The sequence below is a fragment of the Heptranchias perlo genome, chromosome 11, assembly GCF_035084215.1.
Source record: "Heptranchias perlo isolate sHepPer1 chromosome 11, sHepPer1.hap1, whole genome shotgun sequence".
In the NCBI taxonomy this organism is placed as follows: Eukaryota; Metazoa; Chordata; class Chondrichthyes; order Hexanchiformes; family Hexanchidae; genus Heptranchias; species Heptranchias perlo.
Window position 1 is genome coordinate 35,254,301 of NC_090335.1, and position 20,441 is coordinate 35,274,741.

A 20,441-nucleotide genomic window follows, 5' to 3' on the forward strand; every position below is an offset into this window, starting at 1 on the left:
CCTCCCCCATCCAACCCCCGAGGACACTGATCTCTCCCCGACCTCCACCATCCAACCCCCGAGGACACTGATCTCTCCCCGACCTCCCCCATCCAACCCCCGAGGACACTGATCTCTCCCCGACCTCCACCATCCAACCCCCGAGGACACTGATCTCTCCCCGACCTCCACCATCCAACCCCCGAGGACACTGATCTCTCCCCGACCTCCACCATCCAACCCCCGAGGACACTGATCTCTCCCCGACCTCCCCCATCCAACCCCCGAGGACACTGATCTCTCCCCGACCTCCCCCATCCAACCCCCGAGGACACTGATCTCTCCCCGACCTCCACCATCCAACCCCCGAGGACACTGATCTCCCCCCGACCTCCACCATCCAACCCCCGAGGACACTGATCTCTCCCCGACCTCCCCCATCCAACCCCCGAGGACACTGATCTCTCCCCGACCTCCACCATCCAACCCCCGAGGACACTGATCTCTCCCCGACCTCCACCATCCAACCCCCGAGGACACTGATCTCTCCCCGACCTCCACCATCCAACCCCCGAGGACACTGATCTCTCCCCGACCTCCACCATCCAACCCCCGAGGACACTGATCTCTCCCCGACCTCCCCCATCCAACCCCCGAGGACACTGATCTCTCCCCGACCTCCCCCATCCAACCCCCGAGGACACTGATCTCTCCCCGACCTCCCCCATCCAACCCCCGAGGACACTGATCTCTCCCCGACCTCCCCCATCCAACCCCCGAGGACACTGATCTCCCCCCGACCTCCACCATCCAACCCCCGAGGACACTGATCTCTCCCCGACCTCCCCCATCCAACCCCCGAGGACACTGATCTCCCCCCGACCTCCACCATCCAACCCCCGAGGACACTGATCTCTCCCCGACCTCCACCATCCAACCCCCGAGGACACTGATCTCCCCCCGACCTCCACCATCCAACCCCCGAGGACACTGATCTCTCCCCGACCTCCACCATCCAACCCCCGAGGACACTGATCTCTCCCCGACCTCCCCCACCCAACCCCCGAGGACACTGATCTCTCCCCGACCTCCCCCATCCAACCCCCGAGGACACTGATCTCTCCCCGACCTCCCCCACCCAACCCCCGAGGACACTGATCTCTCCCCGACCTCCCCCGTCCAACCCCCGAGGACACTGATCTCTCCCCGACCTCCACCGTCCAACCCCCGAGGACACTGATCTCTCCCCGACCTCCCCCACCCAACCCCCGAGGACACTGATCTCTCCCCGACCTCCCCCATCCAACCCCCCAGGACACTGATCTCTCCCCGACCTCCACCATCCAACCCCCGAGGACACTGATCTCCCCCCGACCTCCACCGTCCAACCCCCGAGGACACTGATCTCTCCCCGACCTCCACCATCCAACCCCCGAGGACACTGATCTCTCCCCGACCTCCCCCATCCAACCCCCGAGGACACTGATCTCTCCCCGACCTCCACCATCCAACCCCCGAGGACACTGATCTCTCCCCGACCTCCACCGTCCAACCCCCGAGGACACTGATCTCTCCCCGACCTCCACCATCCAACCCCCGAGGACACTGATCTCTCCCCGACCTTCCCCGTCCAACCCCCGAGGACACTGATCTCTCCCCGACCTCCACCATCCAACCCCCGAGGACACTGATCTCTCCCCGACCTCCCCCATCCAACCCCCGAGGACACTGATCTCTCCCCGACCTCCACCATCCAACCCCCGAGGACACTGATCTCTCCCCGACCTCCACCGTCCAACCCCCGAGGACACTGATCTCCCCCCGACCTCCCCCGTCCAACCCCCGAGGACACTGATCTCTCCCCGACCTCCACCATCCAACCCCCGAGGACACTGATCTCTCCCCGACCTCCCCGATCCAACCCCCGAGGACACTGATCTCTCCCCGACCTCCACCATCCAACCCCCGAGGACACTGATCTCTCCCCGACCTCCACCATCCAACCCCCGAGGACACTGATCTCTCCCCGACCTCCCCCATCCAACCCCCGAGGACACTGATCTCTCCCCGACCTCCCCCATCCAACCCCCGAGGACACTGATCTCTCCCCGACCTCCCCCATCCAACCCCCGAGGACACTGATCTCTCCCCGACCTCCACCATCCAACCCCCGAGGACACTGATCTCTCCCCGACCTCCACCGTCCAACCCCCGAGGACACTGATCTCTCCCCGACCTCCCCCGTCCAACCCCCGAGGACACTGATCTCTCCCCGACCTCCCCCATCCAACCCCCGAGGACACTGATCTCTCCCCGACCTCCCCCATCCAACCCCCGAGGACACTGATCTCTCCCCGACCTCCCCCATCCAACCCCCGAGGACACTGATCTCTCCCCGACCTCCCCCATCCAACCCCCGAGGACACTGATCTCTCCCCGACCTCCACCATCCAACCCCCGAGGACACTGATCTCTCCCCGACCTCCACCATCCAACCCCCGAGGACACTGATCTCTCCCCGACCTCCCCCATCCAACCCCCGAGGACACTGATCTCTCCCCGACCTCCACCATCCAACCCCCGAGGACACTGATCTCTCCCCGACCTCCCCCATCCAACCCCCCAGGACACTGATCTCTCCCCGACCTCCCCCATCCAACCCCCGAGGACACTGATCTCTCCCCGACCTCCCCCATCCAACCCCCGAGGACACTGATCTCTCCCCGACCTCCACCATCCAACCCCCGAGGACACTGATCTCTCCCCGACCTCCCCCATCCAACCCCCGAGGACACTGATCTCTCCCCGACCTCCCCCATCCAACCCCCGAGGACACTGATCTCTCCCCGACCTCCCCCATCCAACCCCCCAGGACACTGATCTCTCCCCGACCTCCCCCATCCAACCCCCGAGGACACTGATCTCTCCCCGACCTCCCCCATCCAACCCCCGAGGACACTGATCTCCCCCCGACCTCCCCCATCCAACCCCCGAGGACACTGATCTCTCCCCGACCTCCACCATCCAACCCCCCAGGACACTGATCTCTCCCCGACCTCCCCCATCCAACCCCCGAGGACACTGATCTCTCCCCGACCTCCCCCATCCAACCCCCGAGGACACTGATCTCTCCCCGACCTCCCCCATCCAACCCCCGAGGACACTGATCTCTCCCCGACCTCCACCATCCAACCCCCCAGGACACTGATCTCTCCCCGACCTCCCCCATCCAACCCCCGAGGACACTGATCTCTCCCCGACCTCCCCCATCCAACCCCCGAGGACACTGATCTCTCCCCGACCTCCACCATCCAACCCCCGAGGACACTGATCTCTCCCCGACCTCCACCATCCAACCCCCGAGGACACTGATCTCTCCCCGACCTCCCCCATCCAACCCCCGAGGACACTGATCTCTCCCCGACCTCCACCGTCCAACCCCCGAGGACACTGATCTCTCCCCGACCTCCCCCATCCAACCCCCGAGGACACTGATCTCTCCCCGACCTCCACCATCCAACCCCCGAGGACACTGATCTCTCCCCGACCTCCCCCGTCCAACCCCCGAGGACACTGATCTCTCCCCGACCTCCCCCATCCAACCCCCGAGGACACTGATCTCTCCCCGACCTCCCCCATCCAACCCCCGAGGACACTGATCTCCCCCCGACCTCCACCATCCAACCCCCAAGGACACTGATCTCTCCCCGACCTCCACCATCCAACCCCCAAGGACACTGATCTCTCCCCGACCTCCCCCATCCAACCCCCGAGGACACTGATCTCCCCCCGACCTCCACCATCCAACCCCCAAGGACACTGATCTCTCCCCGACCTCCCCCATCCAACCCCCGAGGACACTGATCTCTCCCCGACCTCCCCCATCCAACCCCCAAGGACACTGATCTCTCCCCGACCTCCCCCATCCAACCCCCGAGGACACTGATCTCTCCCCGACCTCCCCCATCCAACCCCCGAGGACACTGATCTCTCCCCGACCTCCCCCATCCAACCCCCGAGGACACTGATCTCTCCCCGACCTCCACCACCCAACCCCCGAGGACACTGATCTCTCCCCGACCTCCCCCATCCAACCCCCGAGGACACTGATCTCTCCCCGACCTCCACCATCCAACCCCCGAGGACACTGATCTCTCCCCGACCTCCCCCATCCAACCCCCGAGGACACTGATCTCTCCCTGGCTGCTTTCCCACCTGACTATTGGGCGCGAAACCTGGAAGTAAATTCTTTATCCTTCAATTTTTAAGTGGCATTGAAAGATATTAAAAAATTGCACACAATTCTTGTTTTGGATCCGGAGAGGGCGCTGTCCCGAAGCAGAGGAGGGTGTTTGTCGCTGGGTTACTGGAGGTGGTTGTCAATTAATGTCAATCAAAGGTTGCGCGAGCGTCCGGCGTGGAAACGCGTGCAACTTCATCAGAGGCGCTGGGAACGGTTGCAACACCGTGAGATTAACCGTGAGAAACCCAAGGCAAATGCAGCGGCACGAAGTCTTTGCTCTGGTTTAGACACTCTGGTACTTGGCCAGAGGCTGGGGTTTAATTCTCTCATTGCATTCTTGCTGCCCGACCGCCGTGTCCTGAGATGGTGCTGAAACGGGTTGATTGGAACCTGTGGATTGCTTATCTTTGGATAGTTTGTTTCGAAGGTAAGATTTTAATGTTTTGAAAACTGCAACCAAATATCAGCACTAAGACTTTTAAATAATTTACCGACAGAGTGACGGAGTATGTTGTTGGCGAAAGATAACGAGGAAAGTTGACGAAATACTTTGCTAAACGAAGTCTTGTTTCAGGTTGTTTTATTTACTTGTTTATTCCTGATTTTTGTGGTTTTGACCATGGTTTTAATAGAAACAAAACAGAGCTGTTTACTCTCGATATTTCTTGTATTTATTAGAGTTTGTGAACCTTGCTTTGTTGATGTCTGTATTAGCAATTCCTCCAAAGTTGGGGGTGGGGGAGTTCCTGAACTAGCCACTTAGAAATGACACATTTTCTAACCAATTACCAAAAGAGTGGTAAGAATGTGGATTGGAGTCTTTAAGATAATAGGGTTTGATAGGGTAGATATTAGAGAAAATGTTTCCACTTGTGGGGGAGTCCAAAACTGGAGGTCATAAATATGAGAGTCACTAATAAATCCAGTAGGGAATTTAGGAGAAACTTCTTTATGCAAAGAGTGGTAAGAATGTGCTACCACAAGGAGAAGTTGAAGCAAATAGCATAGATGCATCTAAGGGGAAGCTGGATAAGCACAGGAGGGAGAAAGGAATAGAAGGGTATACTGGTAGGGTTAGATGAAGAGGGGTAGGAGGAGGCTCCTGTGAAGCATAGATCAGTTGGGCCAAATGGCATGCTTCTGTGTTGTAGACTCGATTGTAACAACATTACTGATAATTCTTGATCATTTGGAAATTGCATGCAACGAGTTGTCAAACCTAGGTCATGTTTGTTAAGATGAAAACTTAATATAATAAAACCTCAGCTGTATTTTCAGAGATCTGTATGTTTCTCAGAGCTTGTAGAGAAGTAATTTACAATTACAATATCATGACTTTTGGAATTTCTGATTCATTTTAATTTTGCTTAATTTAAGCAGCTGGTATGAGAGAGAGAAATATATATTTTTGGAGAGCGAACAGAAGATTACAGAGAGTTTGTTTGTTTGATGATCTTCATTATTGGTCAGTAAAGTTTTACTCAGTGTCAGTTGGCATGTTTGCAAGTTCTTTCAGTTCCTATGTAAGTCTGCTAAAGGGAACACTGTCTTTGTGAAAATGTTTGCAAATCTTTTTTGTTTGGCAGAGGAGCAAGAACTGTGCATTAATTTTGTCAATGTGATGTTGAGGTTAAGTAACGAGGTGATGCATTTTGACACAACTTAGATGATTATACCATATGTTTGTAAAGCAAACGAAATAAAGTTTGTCAAACACTTTTTTTCATCAAAACAGCCATTTGAATACTGCCAAAAATCATCATTGTAACTAGAATCATAGAATTTTATAGTACTGAAGGAGGCCATAACACCTGTGAGAGACATTGGTCCCATTCCCCTGCCCTTTCTCCATATCATTTAAATTTTTTCTTAAATATTTATCCACTTTCTTTTTAAAAGCTATTATATATTCTTCCACCACTATTTCTGCTGGAGCATATGTCCTAAAAACCCTGTTTTTAAAAAAAATCTGCTAACCTCTCTCTTCATTCTTTTTGTTCACTTATGCAAAGATTGGCCATTATTCCATCCTTGAGCATTTACAGTCTTTGCAGATTACTCAACTGTTATGTATGATAGCACCTACATTTTCCAGTGATTCTACTAGCTCACAGCATTCAAATAATTCAATAATAATTTCCAATGCCACCTGTATATATTTACAGAATAAAAAAATGGCAGGCAGTGATCAAAGGCTGCAATTGAGCTCTAAGTTTCTTATAGAAAACTTAAGTCATCAGGAATCCTTCAAATAAGTGGCAGTCATAAGTATTATGATTTATGTGCTTTTTAGTCATCTAGTTGAACAATTTTTATGTCTTACAATTTGAAAAATTACATGCATTAAGGATTTTAATATAGAATATCTGAACATTTACTGTGGTCATAAGAACCAAATTGTTTAAACCTACTATTTTATGCACTCTTATTCAGTATAAATTGCATGTTTCCTGTTATATGGTGGTGTCATAGAAAAGTCATTAGATTCATCTAGCTCCCTCCAGTTGTCTACTGTAAATTTGTATTCTAGTCACATATTTCCACTTTTCTCACCTCATACCCAAGCTTGTAAGCTTCTGCTCCCTTCCAAACGATAAACATGTTCCATTCCTTCTTAAATGATTCAACAGATTCTGCATTCACTGTACTTAGTGGCTGTTCAAGCTATACTCTCTCAAACTTACGTGCACAGTTCACAGCTCTACAGTTTATATTTGCTCAGGCAAATAATATGACCAACAAGTTGAACATTGTGGCCATCTTGTTAAAAAGACAGCCAAAAAAGGAATGTCAAATTTTTAAGTTCTGCTGGCTAACATGTATATGTACATATATCCCATTTAACCATCACCTCCTTTGCTCGCTGACCTACATTGGCTCCAGTTCACCAATGCCTTGAATTTAAAATTCTCATCCTTATGTTCAAATCCCTCCATCACCTTGCCCCTTCTTATCTCTGTAACCTCCTTCAGCTCTATAACTTCTGAGATCTCTGCGTTTCTCCAATTCTGGCCTCTTATGCATCCCCGACTTCCTTTACCCCACTATTGGCAGCCATGCCTTCGGCTGTCTAGCCCCAGAGCCTCTCCGCCTAGCTCCTCCTTTAAAAAGCTCCTTAAAACCTACGTCTTTGTCTGTCCTAATGTCTCTTTCTTCGACTCGGTGTCAATTTTTGTCTGATTAAGCTTCTGTGTAGCGCCTTGGGATGTTTTACTACATTAAAGGTGCTATATAAATGCTGATGATGTTGTCAGAAATCGGTAGCTCTGGTCACCAAAATGGTGGCAACGTAATACAGTTGAAGTGAGAATAAAATTGTCTATAAATTACATTTCTTAAGCTTATTCTTACAATAATTTCCCCAGATTACAGTGCCAGTTTCTCATAAATGAGGTTTTGCATAATTTCCACTTTATTCATCATCTTGATAAGTTGGTCCTGTGAAAACTCCCAGATGAAGCCAAAACCTGGCGTATGCAGATCCAGGCAGAGCTTGGGGCTGTTTTGGCAGATTCCTGCTGAAAGTGGGAGAGGGTCATATTATATGCGAAATATTGTGGTGGATGCTACTGTAACTCAGTCTGGAGAGTACACTCACTAATTCCTAGCCCATTCCCAATTGCTTTTTTATGGTTCCTAGTCTCCCAGTCCCCCCTCTCAAGGTTCTAGTATCCCACTCCCTGCCTGTGCACAGTGCTGGCTGCACATGGAATAGTCAGCATTCAATTGCGCACTCTATTGGGAGCTGCAGCCACTGATGGCAGATCTTAGGTAGGCCAATTTTTTTCAGTTTGTTTTTGCCTGGAAAGTAGATGGGGGTGGGGGTGGTCATCTTGTATGTAAGAATACATGGTGCGGTGATTATTATGCAACTCTGTCTATTAGAAGCTGTACAGTGGAGAACTTCTCTAACTACACTGTGACATTTTAGTTTTTTCTGATTGGACACTTACAACGGCCTATCCTGATTTAGAATCATCTTGTAGTAATGACGTTCTGGTACATTAATAAACCCATAATAGATCTGTCAGTGTATTAAGCAAGTTTTCCTTTTAGTCAACAAAGGAGGAGATGTCTGATGTGCTGAAAATATATTTTTTTGCTTCTGGATTCAAACCTGATATAATCAGGCTAAATATTAAAGTGCATACACACACGCAAGATCTTGGCCCAGAATTTGCTGCAGCCGGTGAACGAACGCCGCCTACTGTTAGTTAGACTTGCCCTTGCCTGTTTAATCTCCATGAGATCTTGCACTGGAAGTTGTTGGAAATGGGAGATGGAAACGGCGCAACGCCCTCTACCGGGCATCTGGGATCTGTGTGAACAGGGCAAGCAACTGTGTATCTCCATAACCAATCAGATTGAAGGATTGTGAAATGAACCAGGAAGTGTAAGTTAGAATAGTGAATTCAATGTCAAATCAGTACAGAAAGGGAAGGAAAGAAAGATTGGATTAAGAGACAAAGAAACATTTAAAAAAAAAATTAATTTAATTTTAAAAATAATCCCCAACAACAATTAAAAGCTGAAGGAATGAGACTCCACACTTGTAATAGTTAATTTTCAGTGCCAGAGAGGTTGTATGGCAGTCATTAACACGTATCATGCTGTTAAAAAGGGTACTTAAAATGGACAAGCCCTAACTTTCTATGACAAGTTTAGTGCGTATCTATTATGCAACTATAGGAACTGCATGATGTTAAATGCATTTCAGTGGTGAGTCAGACAGCGAGATACTGTTTTCGTGAAGCTAATGGCAGAGCGACGCATCTCGGCCAGCAAATTTCGGATTTTCGCTTTTAACCTCTCATCCGCCCTAGCCTGAAGTCACTGTGCGATTTGCGCATAGATAACAGTGAGGCCAATTATTTTGACAGGAAAACCTGGGCCCTCGTGTCTGTGTAGTTGCTTAAAATTTGCATCTATGACTTTGTATTTCTGGCTACAATTTGTAAAGGCCAACAATGTAAAAATCATATTCCTGGCCTGTGTTTAGCTCAGCTTACCTGTGTCTGTCTAGAACAAAATGGTGACCCAAATGTTCCACATTGCCAGTTTGTAGCCATTGATGTATGCTAGTGGTGCTTTGTATCCAGAAGCAGGGTGAAAAGCCAAATTGTGGGTGATGTTCTGTTGCATTTGAGGCATTACACTGCCTCCTTTATACATAGAAGTGACTTCAAAGGCAAGCTTTGCTGACAGAACACTTTATAGAATAAATCAATAGGGTATTAGTGTCCAAATGTAAAATTTAAAAAAATTCCCTTTTTTATTGATTTCTATATGAGCAAAAGCAGTTTATAATGAGTAATATTCACTACCTGTATAATATGTTAGTCCACATATAAATGCTATGTTAGCCATTACTATCTATATTTTGCTTTCAACTTTCAAAACTATAAAGATTCTAAATTATGCTAACTTTTAAGATCTTGTATTGGTAAGGCGAGGGATATCATAGGAACATAGGAGGAGGCCATTCAGGCCCTCGAGCATGTTCTGCCATTCAATTAGATCATGGTTGAGTTGTACCTTAATTCCACTTACCCGCCTTTGTTCCATATCCCTCGATACCCTTACCCAACAAACAAGCAATCTTATTAATCTCAATCTTGAAAATTTCAATTGACTCAGCATCCATAGCCTTTTGGGGAGAGTTTTCAAGATTTCAACTACCGTTTGCGTGAAAAATGTTTCCTAATTTCCCTCCTAAATTTTAACATTATGCCCTCTTGTTCTGTATTAGTGCTGGGAAATTAAATATTTTTCAACTTTGGGCTGCTAGTGTCAATTATCAAGCACTGCAAGTCAGATACAGTATGGCCAAATGCTGAGTAACGTTTCCATACATTATACTATCCCAACTTTCGATGAAGACCCCCCTACTGGAGTTGTGATTTTTTTTTCCACCTCCCATCCTCATAGGCTCTCTGAATGAGATTGTAAGTTGATGGGCAGATTTGTCCTATGGGCCTGCAGACCAATAATAGTAATTGGGCTGATAATGGCAAAATTCATTTCACATTAACACCATTTTATGAGAGGCAAAGACTTCCACTACATCAGTCTGGGCTTGACTTTAACCCAAATCTTTGAGGTAAAAGGCGTTCTAGCACTTGGAGCCATGTGGTTGTTGTTTTGTTTGTGCTAATGTTTAGACAAGTTGTTAGGTCAAGTATGATGAAAACATTTTAAGGATTTGCATTCCCAAATTTAGGAAATGTGATTCTTCAGTTATAAGTCTTGTGCAAATGAGGGCCAATAGTGCTGGCAAAAGAGCTGCTTCCAAATATTTCTCTGGTTACATCTTTATTTCACCATTTGCTTGGAAAAACACTTAGAAGAAAATAATGGGTGAGGGGCATAAAGTATTGTACGACCTGTAGTGATTATTGAAATGGGACTTTCTCTGCTGAACCATAGAAAAGTTTTATAATCCTCATTTTAAGAATAGATTTACAATATTTGGTAGTCTTAAAGTTCAAAAGTTTTTTTTGAAACTTCAGCAACAGTAATGTCTAATGGATGTTATATTAATGTAATGTCACGCTAAGCGCTCACTTTACCAAGAAAATCTCAAATACAGTCAATGTCAACAAAGCATGGACTTCTTTGTATTACACTGTGGGACAACTTCTAATGGTAGGGATGAGAGATTGCTGGTGCTCTGAATGTACTTAGTTTATATTGGGCGAATTCCTGCGCGTGTGCAAGATTTGGTGCATGCGTGTGTGATCAGACGTTACACTGGTGACTTTACATATCGGCTATGGATCTTTCCTAATGATGGGAAAAGAACCATATGGTTTAGCAATGTAAGAATATGTTGCTGTCCTGTAACAAGCTCAGTTGGTGAGAACCGAATTGCACAAGTGCTATGCTTTCACTTCTGAAGTATATGTGGTCTTTTTAAAGTGAAGGATGAAAGTTATAAGAAATTAAAACTTTTTACACCTTGCACCAAGGAAAGCCATCAAGCACCCTGTCATTAATATGTTGCATGAGTATAAATATAAACTAATGTAAGCTCTATATTGCCAATTAAAAAAAGCTGAGAAATGACTCATTTCTGGGTAAATGTAACATTTAGTTCACCACATTCAATATCTTTAGCAAGATTGTCACACAGGTGCCAGCTAGTGCCACACTGGGGGGCAGTTTTCAGCTGTGAATGCTAGACTGCAGGCCAAATTTGCCTTTGTTCAGGGGTCTTTCAGCAAGCAAAGATGGGAGATCATTGTCCATTCTGTCTGGGGTGCTTTACTGACCCAGTTTTAGAAATAGAAAGACAGAAGTTTGTGCCACTCAGTCCTCGCCAACAAGAAAAGTTTCCTAATTTAATTTTTCCATTCCTGTTTTTCTGTGACAGTTTGCTCTGTTTCTTGGACTGCCAAGACTGTTGGAATGAGCTGATACAGTTGGGTCATTTGGGGTCAGTTGTTAGGATCTCTCTCAAAAGAATGAAACTGTTGTATTTAAGTCAAAGTGCTATTTGTGTTTCAAGTCATTCTGTTAAATTTGTGTCACATATGGGAGAAAAATAACAGATTCCCAACATTTTTTAAATTTAAAAAAAAGTTGAAAGTGCCTAATGTTGATGGTTGGCGGAGTTTTATGTCTGATTTCAAATTATGGGTTGAAGAAGGGGAACTGTAGCTCATATGGGAGTAGTATAAAGCATTAAAGCTGCACACTTGGAGGAATAGCCGCTTTTTTTAATGAGCGGAATTGATGAAGCATGGAATCCCATCAGTCAGAACACAGGCGCTCTTCACAGAAAACTGCCATAATAATATGACTCTTTCAAATCCCACTGAAAGTGTAAAGATTTTTTTTAATGAAAATTTTATTGTCTGTCTTTAAACTGATGGAATAATCTCTGCAGTTTATTGAACACAGGGAATGTGCAGGAGGCCATCCTTTGAAACAGCATGAACAGAGTATTCATCCCAATTATGAAACAAATTTAAAAAATGAAAGATAATATTTTGAATGTTTGGGTGAGTGTGAACTCTGGGTGAGATTTGAATTGTATTGAACAAAATCAGTATATTGTTGACTATGAATAGTAAATAAAAAGGATTTTATCCATTTTAATGCTTTGTCTTTTGTCCAGTCTTTTTGAGTCTCACTAAATATGCACATTTATTGTGCTTTCACAAGAGTGTAGTTTACAGCTCAAACGCACTGTGGGTTGGATGATGTAGTAAGCAGAATGAGTGGAGTAAGTGCGACAATCTTGAACACATTCTGAAACAGTCTTGTACGTACTTTTATCACTTTCTGTTACAGTTTAGCAATTGAGTTTATGGGGCCGATGTGTGTCTCACTATCGCCTTGTTTATGTCTGTAAATTGGGCAGTAGTAGGATGAAAATTGGGGGGAAAAGAACACCGACTTATCATTGGAGGACTGCTGGTTCTAATTTTCGGGCAGACCGTGATTACCAGAAACAGGTGGATACCAAACTAAAATATACTGATAGCATCAACTGATGTCAGGACCCCCAGGACCCCCAACGCCATCTTCATGTCAGTCAGCGTTGCCGCTGCTACTTCCTCAGCCTGAACATAACCCGGGGTGCTAGAAGTCCAAAGGTGACACTTACAGCACTAATGAAAGGGATACTCACCTGCTCTCATTTATAATGCTACAAAGATTTGGGAAGCATTTTGCTGGTGGCTAATGGTGGCTTTTGGCAAAGTAGATACTTTTAAAGTGCTTGCAGAGGCTGAACAACCTTCTGAAATCTTAAGGGGCTTCTGGCATGAGGATGCTCACGGCAATTTCATTTTGGCTAGATGGAGAGGAGCAGCAGCAACAGGAGGAAAGAGCAAGTAGAGCTGCAGGGAGATCAGATAGAAGGAGGCATGTATCATTACCCATCTAGCTGAGTGTGTAGGCCCAGGACAACATACCTGCACTTCTCTGAGGAGCAGCACGTAAAGGAGGCTGCTCTTCTCTATAGAGGCTGTCACAAAGTTATGTCATCTCCAGCTGCAAGACTAGCAACCCACTGCTACAGCTGGCACTGCATTGCCTGTTGCAATCAAGGTTACCGGAGCCCTTAATTTCTTTTCCTCCAGCCCCTTTCAGGCTGTCAGAGGATATCAGTCAGTCTGCAGTTCATGCTTGTATTAAGCAGGTGACTGATCCCATGTTCGCAAAAGCAGGCTTTTTCCTCATTTTTCCCCATGAACAACTGGAAATGGCAGTTTGGGGCTCTGGGGTTTGTAGAGATTGCAAGCTTACCCCAATTACAGTGCTTCTTGAACTGCACCCACATTGCCCTGTGGGCTCCTTCAGATGAGCCCACTGCTTTCATGAATTGCAAGGGCTTCCATTTAATATGCAACAACTTGTAATCACCAGCAGCACATCATGCAGGTCTGAGTCTGCTTTCCTGGTAGCTGCCATGACACTTTTATATTGTGCCAATCCTCCATCCCTCACTCTTTGTCCCCACAACGCAAGTGAGAGGCTGGGCGCTTGGGGATAAGGGTTATCCTCATCACACTTATGGCTCCTCTTGGCAAACCATGCTCGGCAGCTGAACTATGCTACAATCTGGTCCATGAGTTAACCAGGCCCCTCTTTGAGCAGACCATTGGTGTCCTCAAGCAACAACATCGCTGTCTGGACAGGTCTGGTGGCTTTCTCTGATACAACCTTGAAAGATTGTCCTGTGTGAGAGTGGTTTTCTGTATGCTGCATAACTTTGCTCTACAACGGGGACAACACATGCAGCTACCATTGGATGAAGACCTTCAGTATGATGAGGGAGACAACACTAATGAGTTTTTAAAAATTCATTCTTGGGATATGGGCACCGCTGGCAAGGTCAGCATTTGCTGCCCATCCCTAGTTGCCCTTGAGAAGGTGGTGGTGAGCCGCTGCCTTGAATTGCTGGAGTCCATGTGGTGAAGGTGCTCCCACAATGCTTTTAGGTAGGGAGTTCCAGGATTTTAATCCAGCGACAATGAAGGAACGGTGTGTGACTTGGAGGGGAACTTGAAGGTGAACGGTGTTCCCATTCCAATGCCCTTGTCCTTGTAGGTGCTACCATGTGCCCGAACTCCACACAAGTTAGTAGTGGATGTCCACCATGTTGCAGAAGTTCCCTGGCAGGCAGTCAAATACATAGAGCAATTGCTGGTGCAGAGAAAGCATTTTTTTTTTAAGGTTGGGCCCCTAAAGTCTACATCTCTATCCTCTTCAGCACCTTTTAAGATCCAAGCTGGCCTTCTAGTGAGTTGTTTCCTGGGCTGTCCTTTCCATTTCACCTGCAACTGCTCACCTGTGCTCTGTGAATCACCCTGTGCCGACCCCTCTAACTCACTATCAATACCAGCGAGGTGCTGGTTTCTGTGCTGGGGCTTGTAAGGGTAAAAGCCAGTCGTGGTGCATCTTTGGGAGGGTTATCCTTCTCCGTCTGTGTGGCTACAGAGCCCAAGTCATTTGAAAGACCTAGAAAAAGGGCAGAGGGACAAGGGTTAGCACATAATGGCTAGGATAAGCAGTGGCAGATGTAGCATCAGGTTGTCACCTGTGCGTGGGAGTGAGAGAGTTAAGTAGAAAGCGAAAAGATAAAGAAAATACTCAAACACCTTTGTGCGCATGGCCACCAGCTTTGCCATTTCCAAGACTTTGTGTCCTCCCTCTGCCAATGATGTTAATGGCGACACCTTCCATTGGAGACTTATTCCCAGACTCCTGTTTTGCCAGTATAGTATTTGAATACCAAAAAATTCTTCCATCGCTCCTGGACCCAGTGTGTGTTCTAAAGTTTATCACCCTAGATTTCTGGCATTGCAATTTTTTTTTATTCGTTCATGGGATGTGGGCATCGCTGGCAAGGCTAGCATTTATTGCCCATCCCTAATTGCTCTTGAGAAGGTGGTGGTGAGCCGCCTTCTTGAACCGCTGCTGTCCGTGTGGTGAAGGTTCTCCCACAGTGCTGTTAGGTAGGGAGTTCCAGGATTTTGACCCAGCGACGATGAAGGAACGGCAATATATATATTTCCAAGTCAGGATGGTGTGTGACTTGGAGGGGAACGTGCAGGTGGTGTTGTTCTCATGTGCCTGCTGCCCTTGTCCTTCTAGGTGGTAGAGGTTGTGGGTTTGGGAGGGGCTGTCGAAGAAGCCTTGATGTGTTGCTGCAATGCATCCTGTAGATGGTGCACACTGCAGCCACACATTGCATAATAGTTCCAAAATTTGATAGTAATTGAACTAATCTCTAGTGCAAATCTCTGCTGCTTGTTTCAGTAACGTTTTTAATAGGATGGCGGCAGAGCTATAATACACTTTATTCTATTGGAGAAAAGTGCTGTTTAGAAGATAGCTGTACGGTTGTTAGGATATATGTTTATACACCAGTCTCCGCAGCCTGAATTTCAAAACAACCAAAGCCACATATGTCTGAAAAATTCATGTCATCTTTCAAGCCTGTGGGTGAAAAGGGAAATTGCATCTTCTGTTTGATAGGCAGTTGGATATTTGGAAACTAATTAAAAAGTTGTGTGGAATCAGTGCAATGGCTAATTCTGTCGGTGCGTGCTGAGAGAGGTTCTGTGGTGATTAGTTTCCACTTAGAACCTACTAGACCAGCAGAATGGAGTATTGCCTGTTTAATGTTCTGCCTCAGTGGCTGGAGTGTCATCGTGTTAATGGTTTAATACTTCTGACAAGCAGCTCTCTTGGTTCAGGAGAAGGGTTATTGTCTCTTTGGTCTGTATTGGAAATTTTCTACATCAGTGGAAACTAATGAATATGCTTGTTGGAGTGTTACTGTATCCGTTTAAAAATAAAGCTCCGATTGTGTGCAACTCTAGTGAACCAGGATTTCTTTACTGTTCAAAAAGGTGTTGCCGTTGCAGAGCTCAGCACTAATGCTTACTTCGTTATGCTGTGGAATTATTTTTTGGGGTGTGTAAGTGACCAATGACAGGCTGTTACATGGCTGCATAAAGTAAATGGCAGTGCCGATTTTCTGAAGCACCTCTACCATGATCATGCTCGCTCATCACATTTGAATTAAGCATCTCCTCATAAGCGATCATTGTTAAAGCGATACAGAGACATCTCTACATAGAATTACATAAAAATTATAACATGGATATAGGCTGTTTGCCCCAACCAGTCCGTGTTGGTGTTTATCCTCCACCTGAGCAGTAGTCCTAATCTCATGTGTCAACTCCATGTTCCCATATCCATTTATTCTCCTTTCCTTCTATCACCTGTCTAACCTATTCTTGAAAATTGAGCCCCATGTCAATATTTGAGTGAGGTAGCGGGTGCGTTGGGGGCAGGGTCCTCCTAAAATCCCAGAAATCCCGAGCGGGTTTGGAACCTGGCTCCAACCCGCAGACTTCCGGGTAATCCACTGATGCGTCTGGTTGTGCGCATACGCCTCCCGAATGCGGAAGTCCCACCAGCAATTAAAGCCGGCTGGATGATAGTTAATAGACTTATTTTGATACTTCAAGTACTTAATTTTGTCCACATTGAGGCAGGGGTCCGATTTTGAAGCATCCTCGACGTGTTTCCCATGCTGTGGGAAACCCTCCGTGTTCTGCCAGATGTGTTTCAGTCAGCAGCCAGTTGGACATTGAAATGCTTGTTTGACAGATGGGGAGAAAAGGTGAGTCCTTGCAGCAGGGCATTCAGTTCTTTCACACAAACTTTTAGCTCGAGATCTTTGCGTTTTCACTGAAAATTCTTACTTTTCACTCAATTCTTCTGTTCACACATTTAACAACTTTTCGGACCCCCTCGAACTCACATCATCAGGATGGGGGGCACGATGGCTGCATTCACCGCGACATCAGAGGACGAGGAACATCACCAGCCTCGCCAGGCACAGCGTGCATTTCCACCTCTTGCAGCTCCACAATACAGTGCTGTGCCACAGGCACCTGCATAAGAGCACAGAGGGGAAAACAGAGAGAGCGACGTCACAGGAGGCACTACCCTCACCACAGGGTCTACAGACCGAGGCTCAGCTTCCTGGACTTCTCTGAGGAGTAGTGCGTACGGAGGCAGAGAGTGAGTCGCCAGGTGGTCGCAGACATCTGCAGTCTCCTTCATGCCGAGCTGCTCCCGGCTGGGCTGAGCGGCATCTCATTACCTGTCGCTATCAAAGTTACCACTGCCCTCAACTTCTTTGCCTCTGGATCATTCCAGGAAGCCACCGGGAACATCGCTGGGGTGTCTCAGTCGTCTGCACGCAAGTGCATAAGGCAGGTCACCGATGGCTTGTTCTGCAGGGCCTCACACTATATCAACTTCCCCATGGATGACCTCCGCCAGATGGAGAGGGCGGTGGGCTTCCACTCTGTGGCTGGCTTCCCACTGGTGCAGGGTGTAATCGATTGCACCCATATAGCAATACGAGCACCTCCACACAAACCAGGACTGTTCATCAACAGAAAGGGATATCACTCCATCAACACTCAGCTCGTTTGTGACCGCTGCCAGATTCCTTGGCAGCTGCCGCGATTCCTTCATTCTGAGGGAATCCAACATCCCGCCCCTCTGCCACGCACCAAACCACCCTATAAGGGCTGGCTCCTCGGGGACAAGGGATACCCCCTGCACACGTGGCTCATGACACCTCTGACCAACAGCGTCGATATCACTGACCGACAGCCACGTCGGCACCAGGTTTACGATTGAGCATGCTATAGGGCTGCTCAAGATGTTAAAGTCACATTAAATGAAAAATATGACCATCTGTCAAACACCCTTGTGCATACCCCTAGTACTCACAAAACATTCGCCTTTCTCTTACAACGACTTCTACGTGATGTATCCCTTGGGGCTGCAGCAGAGGTAGTGGCAGGTTGCTCGTGTTCATGCCCTGACTGCTTAGATGCTTTGGGCCTACACCCTCTGGGTTTTGGTGCCCATGAGGGCCCCTCCAAAGACTGCTCCACCAGCACCTGTACAGGGGCAAACTCGGCCACCTGGAGAGGACGCAGCATTGCGGGTACTGGTTGAGGGGTGGAGGGGGACAACGGGTGAGACGTGGGAACGCTTTGAGTGGCGTCCCCTTTCACCATCATCCCTCCCCTGGGCCAGGCCCACACCACCCCTATCCCCCTGATGGATAACAGTTTGGAGGATATGTGTGATGCCTTGTAAGGCCAGTGCTAGTGTATCTGTCTGCTTTTCTAAGGCGGCAGAATGTTGTTCACCCTGAGTCCAAATGGCCGTTGTCAGGGCCTGAATGGACTCATTTGTGAGCCATGCTTGAAGCTCAATGGAGGCTAGCCTTCTCTCCATCACAGACATTCCCGCACTATCTGAGAGTTGCTCACATCCCTGTGACCGTATCTAAGATGCCCTCATGTACCTGTGTCACCATTCCACTCATGCAGGAATTGGACTCCTCCATCCTCTCCGCTATTGTGGAGAGTGTGCATGCCACCTGTTCCAGCACCTTGCAAATGTGCTGCTGTCCCTCGGTCATTCTTTTTAAAGGATGGCCCCCGAGGTTCAGCATCTGCATCCAGCTGAGCAGAGCCTGGAAAGGAGTGCTCCCACGACATTGTCTCTCCACAGCTGCTGCTGCCACCAATGTCTGCTCGTGCTCACTTGTGTGTGGTAACTCACCAGGTGCCATCCCAACTAACTGAGGGCTAGGACTCACCGAGGTGTGAGTATCTGCGCTGGTGGATGGCTCACTAAGATGTGACGGTGCACCCTCAGAGGCTGGCAGGTCCTCCCTGAGGAATCTCCCTCTGCCGTCCCTGCGATCGCTGAAGGCCCTGTATGAGAACAGAAGGTAATATTAAGCACTATCACAGATGTGTCATGTTATGATGAGCATACTGAGGTGTTGAAGATGGCAAGGCATGTTAACATCAATTCATGTTGTGTGTGATGAATGTTAAAGTTGTGTCACCAGATGTTTGTGGGGTGCCAGTCTCGCCGTCCCCGACGGACTGGCACTCGTGGGTGCGGCTGAGCTCCAGTGCCTCCTGCTCCGCTTCGGTGAGGACCACTATTTGTTGTGGTCCTCCCTCCAGTCCTCACCCTCTTGCATGCATTTTGTGCTCTCTGCTCCTAAAAAAAGGGGAGAAAGTACGGAAGTGTGAGTGAGTGATGGAGAAGTGGCCAACCGATGAATGCATTGCTTTGGGTGAGGCTGACCGTGAAAGAGGTGCATCAGAGGGTGAGTATGAGACGGAGCCATTACATTGGATGAGGATTGGGGTGAGTGGTAATGGTGTGGTGAGTAATGGGGAGGTGAGGCAGTGCAGGTAAGTTGAGGATGTGCTTTGAGTGGGTGTGAGGAGTGATGTGATGGAGTAGTCTTGGCAGTGTAGAATGAGTTGCGGGGGTGGGGGCGGTGATGTGAAACACGGAATATAGGAGAATCAGTAAGTGTACTCACTTTTGCTGAGCTAGTTAGGTCATTGAAGCGCTTCCTGTACTGGGGTCCAGGTGCGGGAGATGATGCTGCTGCTGGTGACCTCCTCTGCCACCTCGAGCCAGGCCTTGGTGGCAGAGGCAGGGCGCTTCCTCCCGTCCACGGGGTAAAACACTTCCCACCCGCTCCTTACCCCGTCCAGTAGCACCTGGAGTAAGGCTTCGTTGAACCTTGGAGCAGCCTTGCCTCTGTGCTGCTCTATCGTGATTTCTGGGTCTTGCTCCAGCAAAAGCCATTGGAGCAGTGGCCCTTTAAATAGAGCTCCTCCAGCTGACAGCCTGTGATGCGGGTGTGCAGTCCGCCCACTGTGCAGCTTTCCGACGGCAAACCTGGAAGCCACGTTAAGTGGCATCAGTTCAATTGTGATCGCGTGGGAAACGGACATTTTTTAACTGGCCGGGTTACCCACACGCCCATTTACCGCCCCACCATCCCACCTCCAGTCTAATATCGGGGCCATGGTCTCTACTTCAATCACTAACTCTGGTAGTGCTTTCCGCAGCCTCACAACTTTGCGTAAAAAAAGCGTTTTTCCTGCTCTCTGTCTTAAATCTCTTAATTTAGTCGATGAGCCTTTCAAGCTTGCAAGTCATTTGAAAATAAAAAATGGATCATAACATTATTGCATCTTAAAATATGATAAAACTGAGATCTTTTTTGCTCAATTATTTGTTGCAAAATTACAAGTCTTGTAAAGAAACAATCTGAAAAGCTGTTTTGATATTGATTGCCATTGAATTGGAACAAAAATCTAGGAAAATGCCTGAGAAATCTTCCCCA

At 47.8% G+C, this 20,441-nt stretch overlaps 1 protein-coding gene across 1 annotated transcript in view; it reads left to right on the plus strand.

The window, feature by feature from the left end:
* The first annotated feature begins 4,428 nt into the window (after positions 1-4,428).
* Positions 4,429-20,441, plus strand: part of igsf11 (immunoglobulin superfamily member 11) — a 169,505-nt gene continuing 153,492 nt past the window's right edge. Inside the window, exon 1 of the mRNA XM_067992312.1 lies at positions 4,429-4,649. Within this exon, the coding sequence (XP_067848413.1) occupies positions 4,586-4,649 (64 nt within the window). The 5' untranslated portion in view covers positions 4,429-4,585. The remainder of the gene's footprint in view (positions 4,650-20,441) is intronic.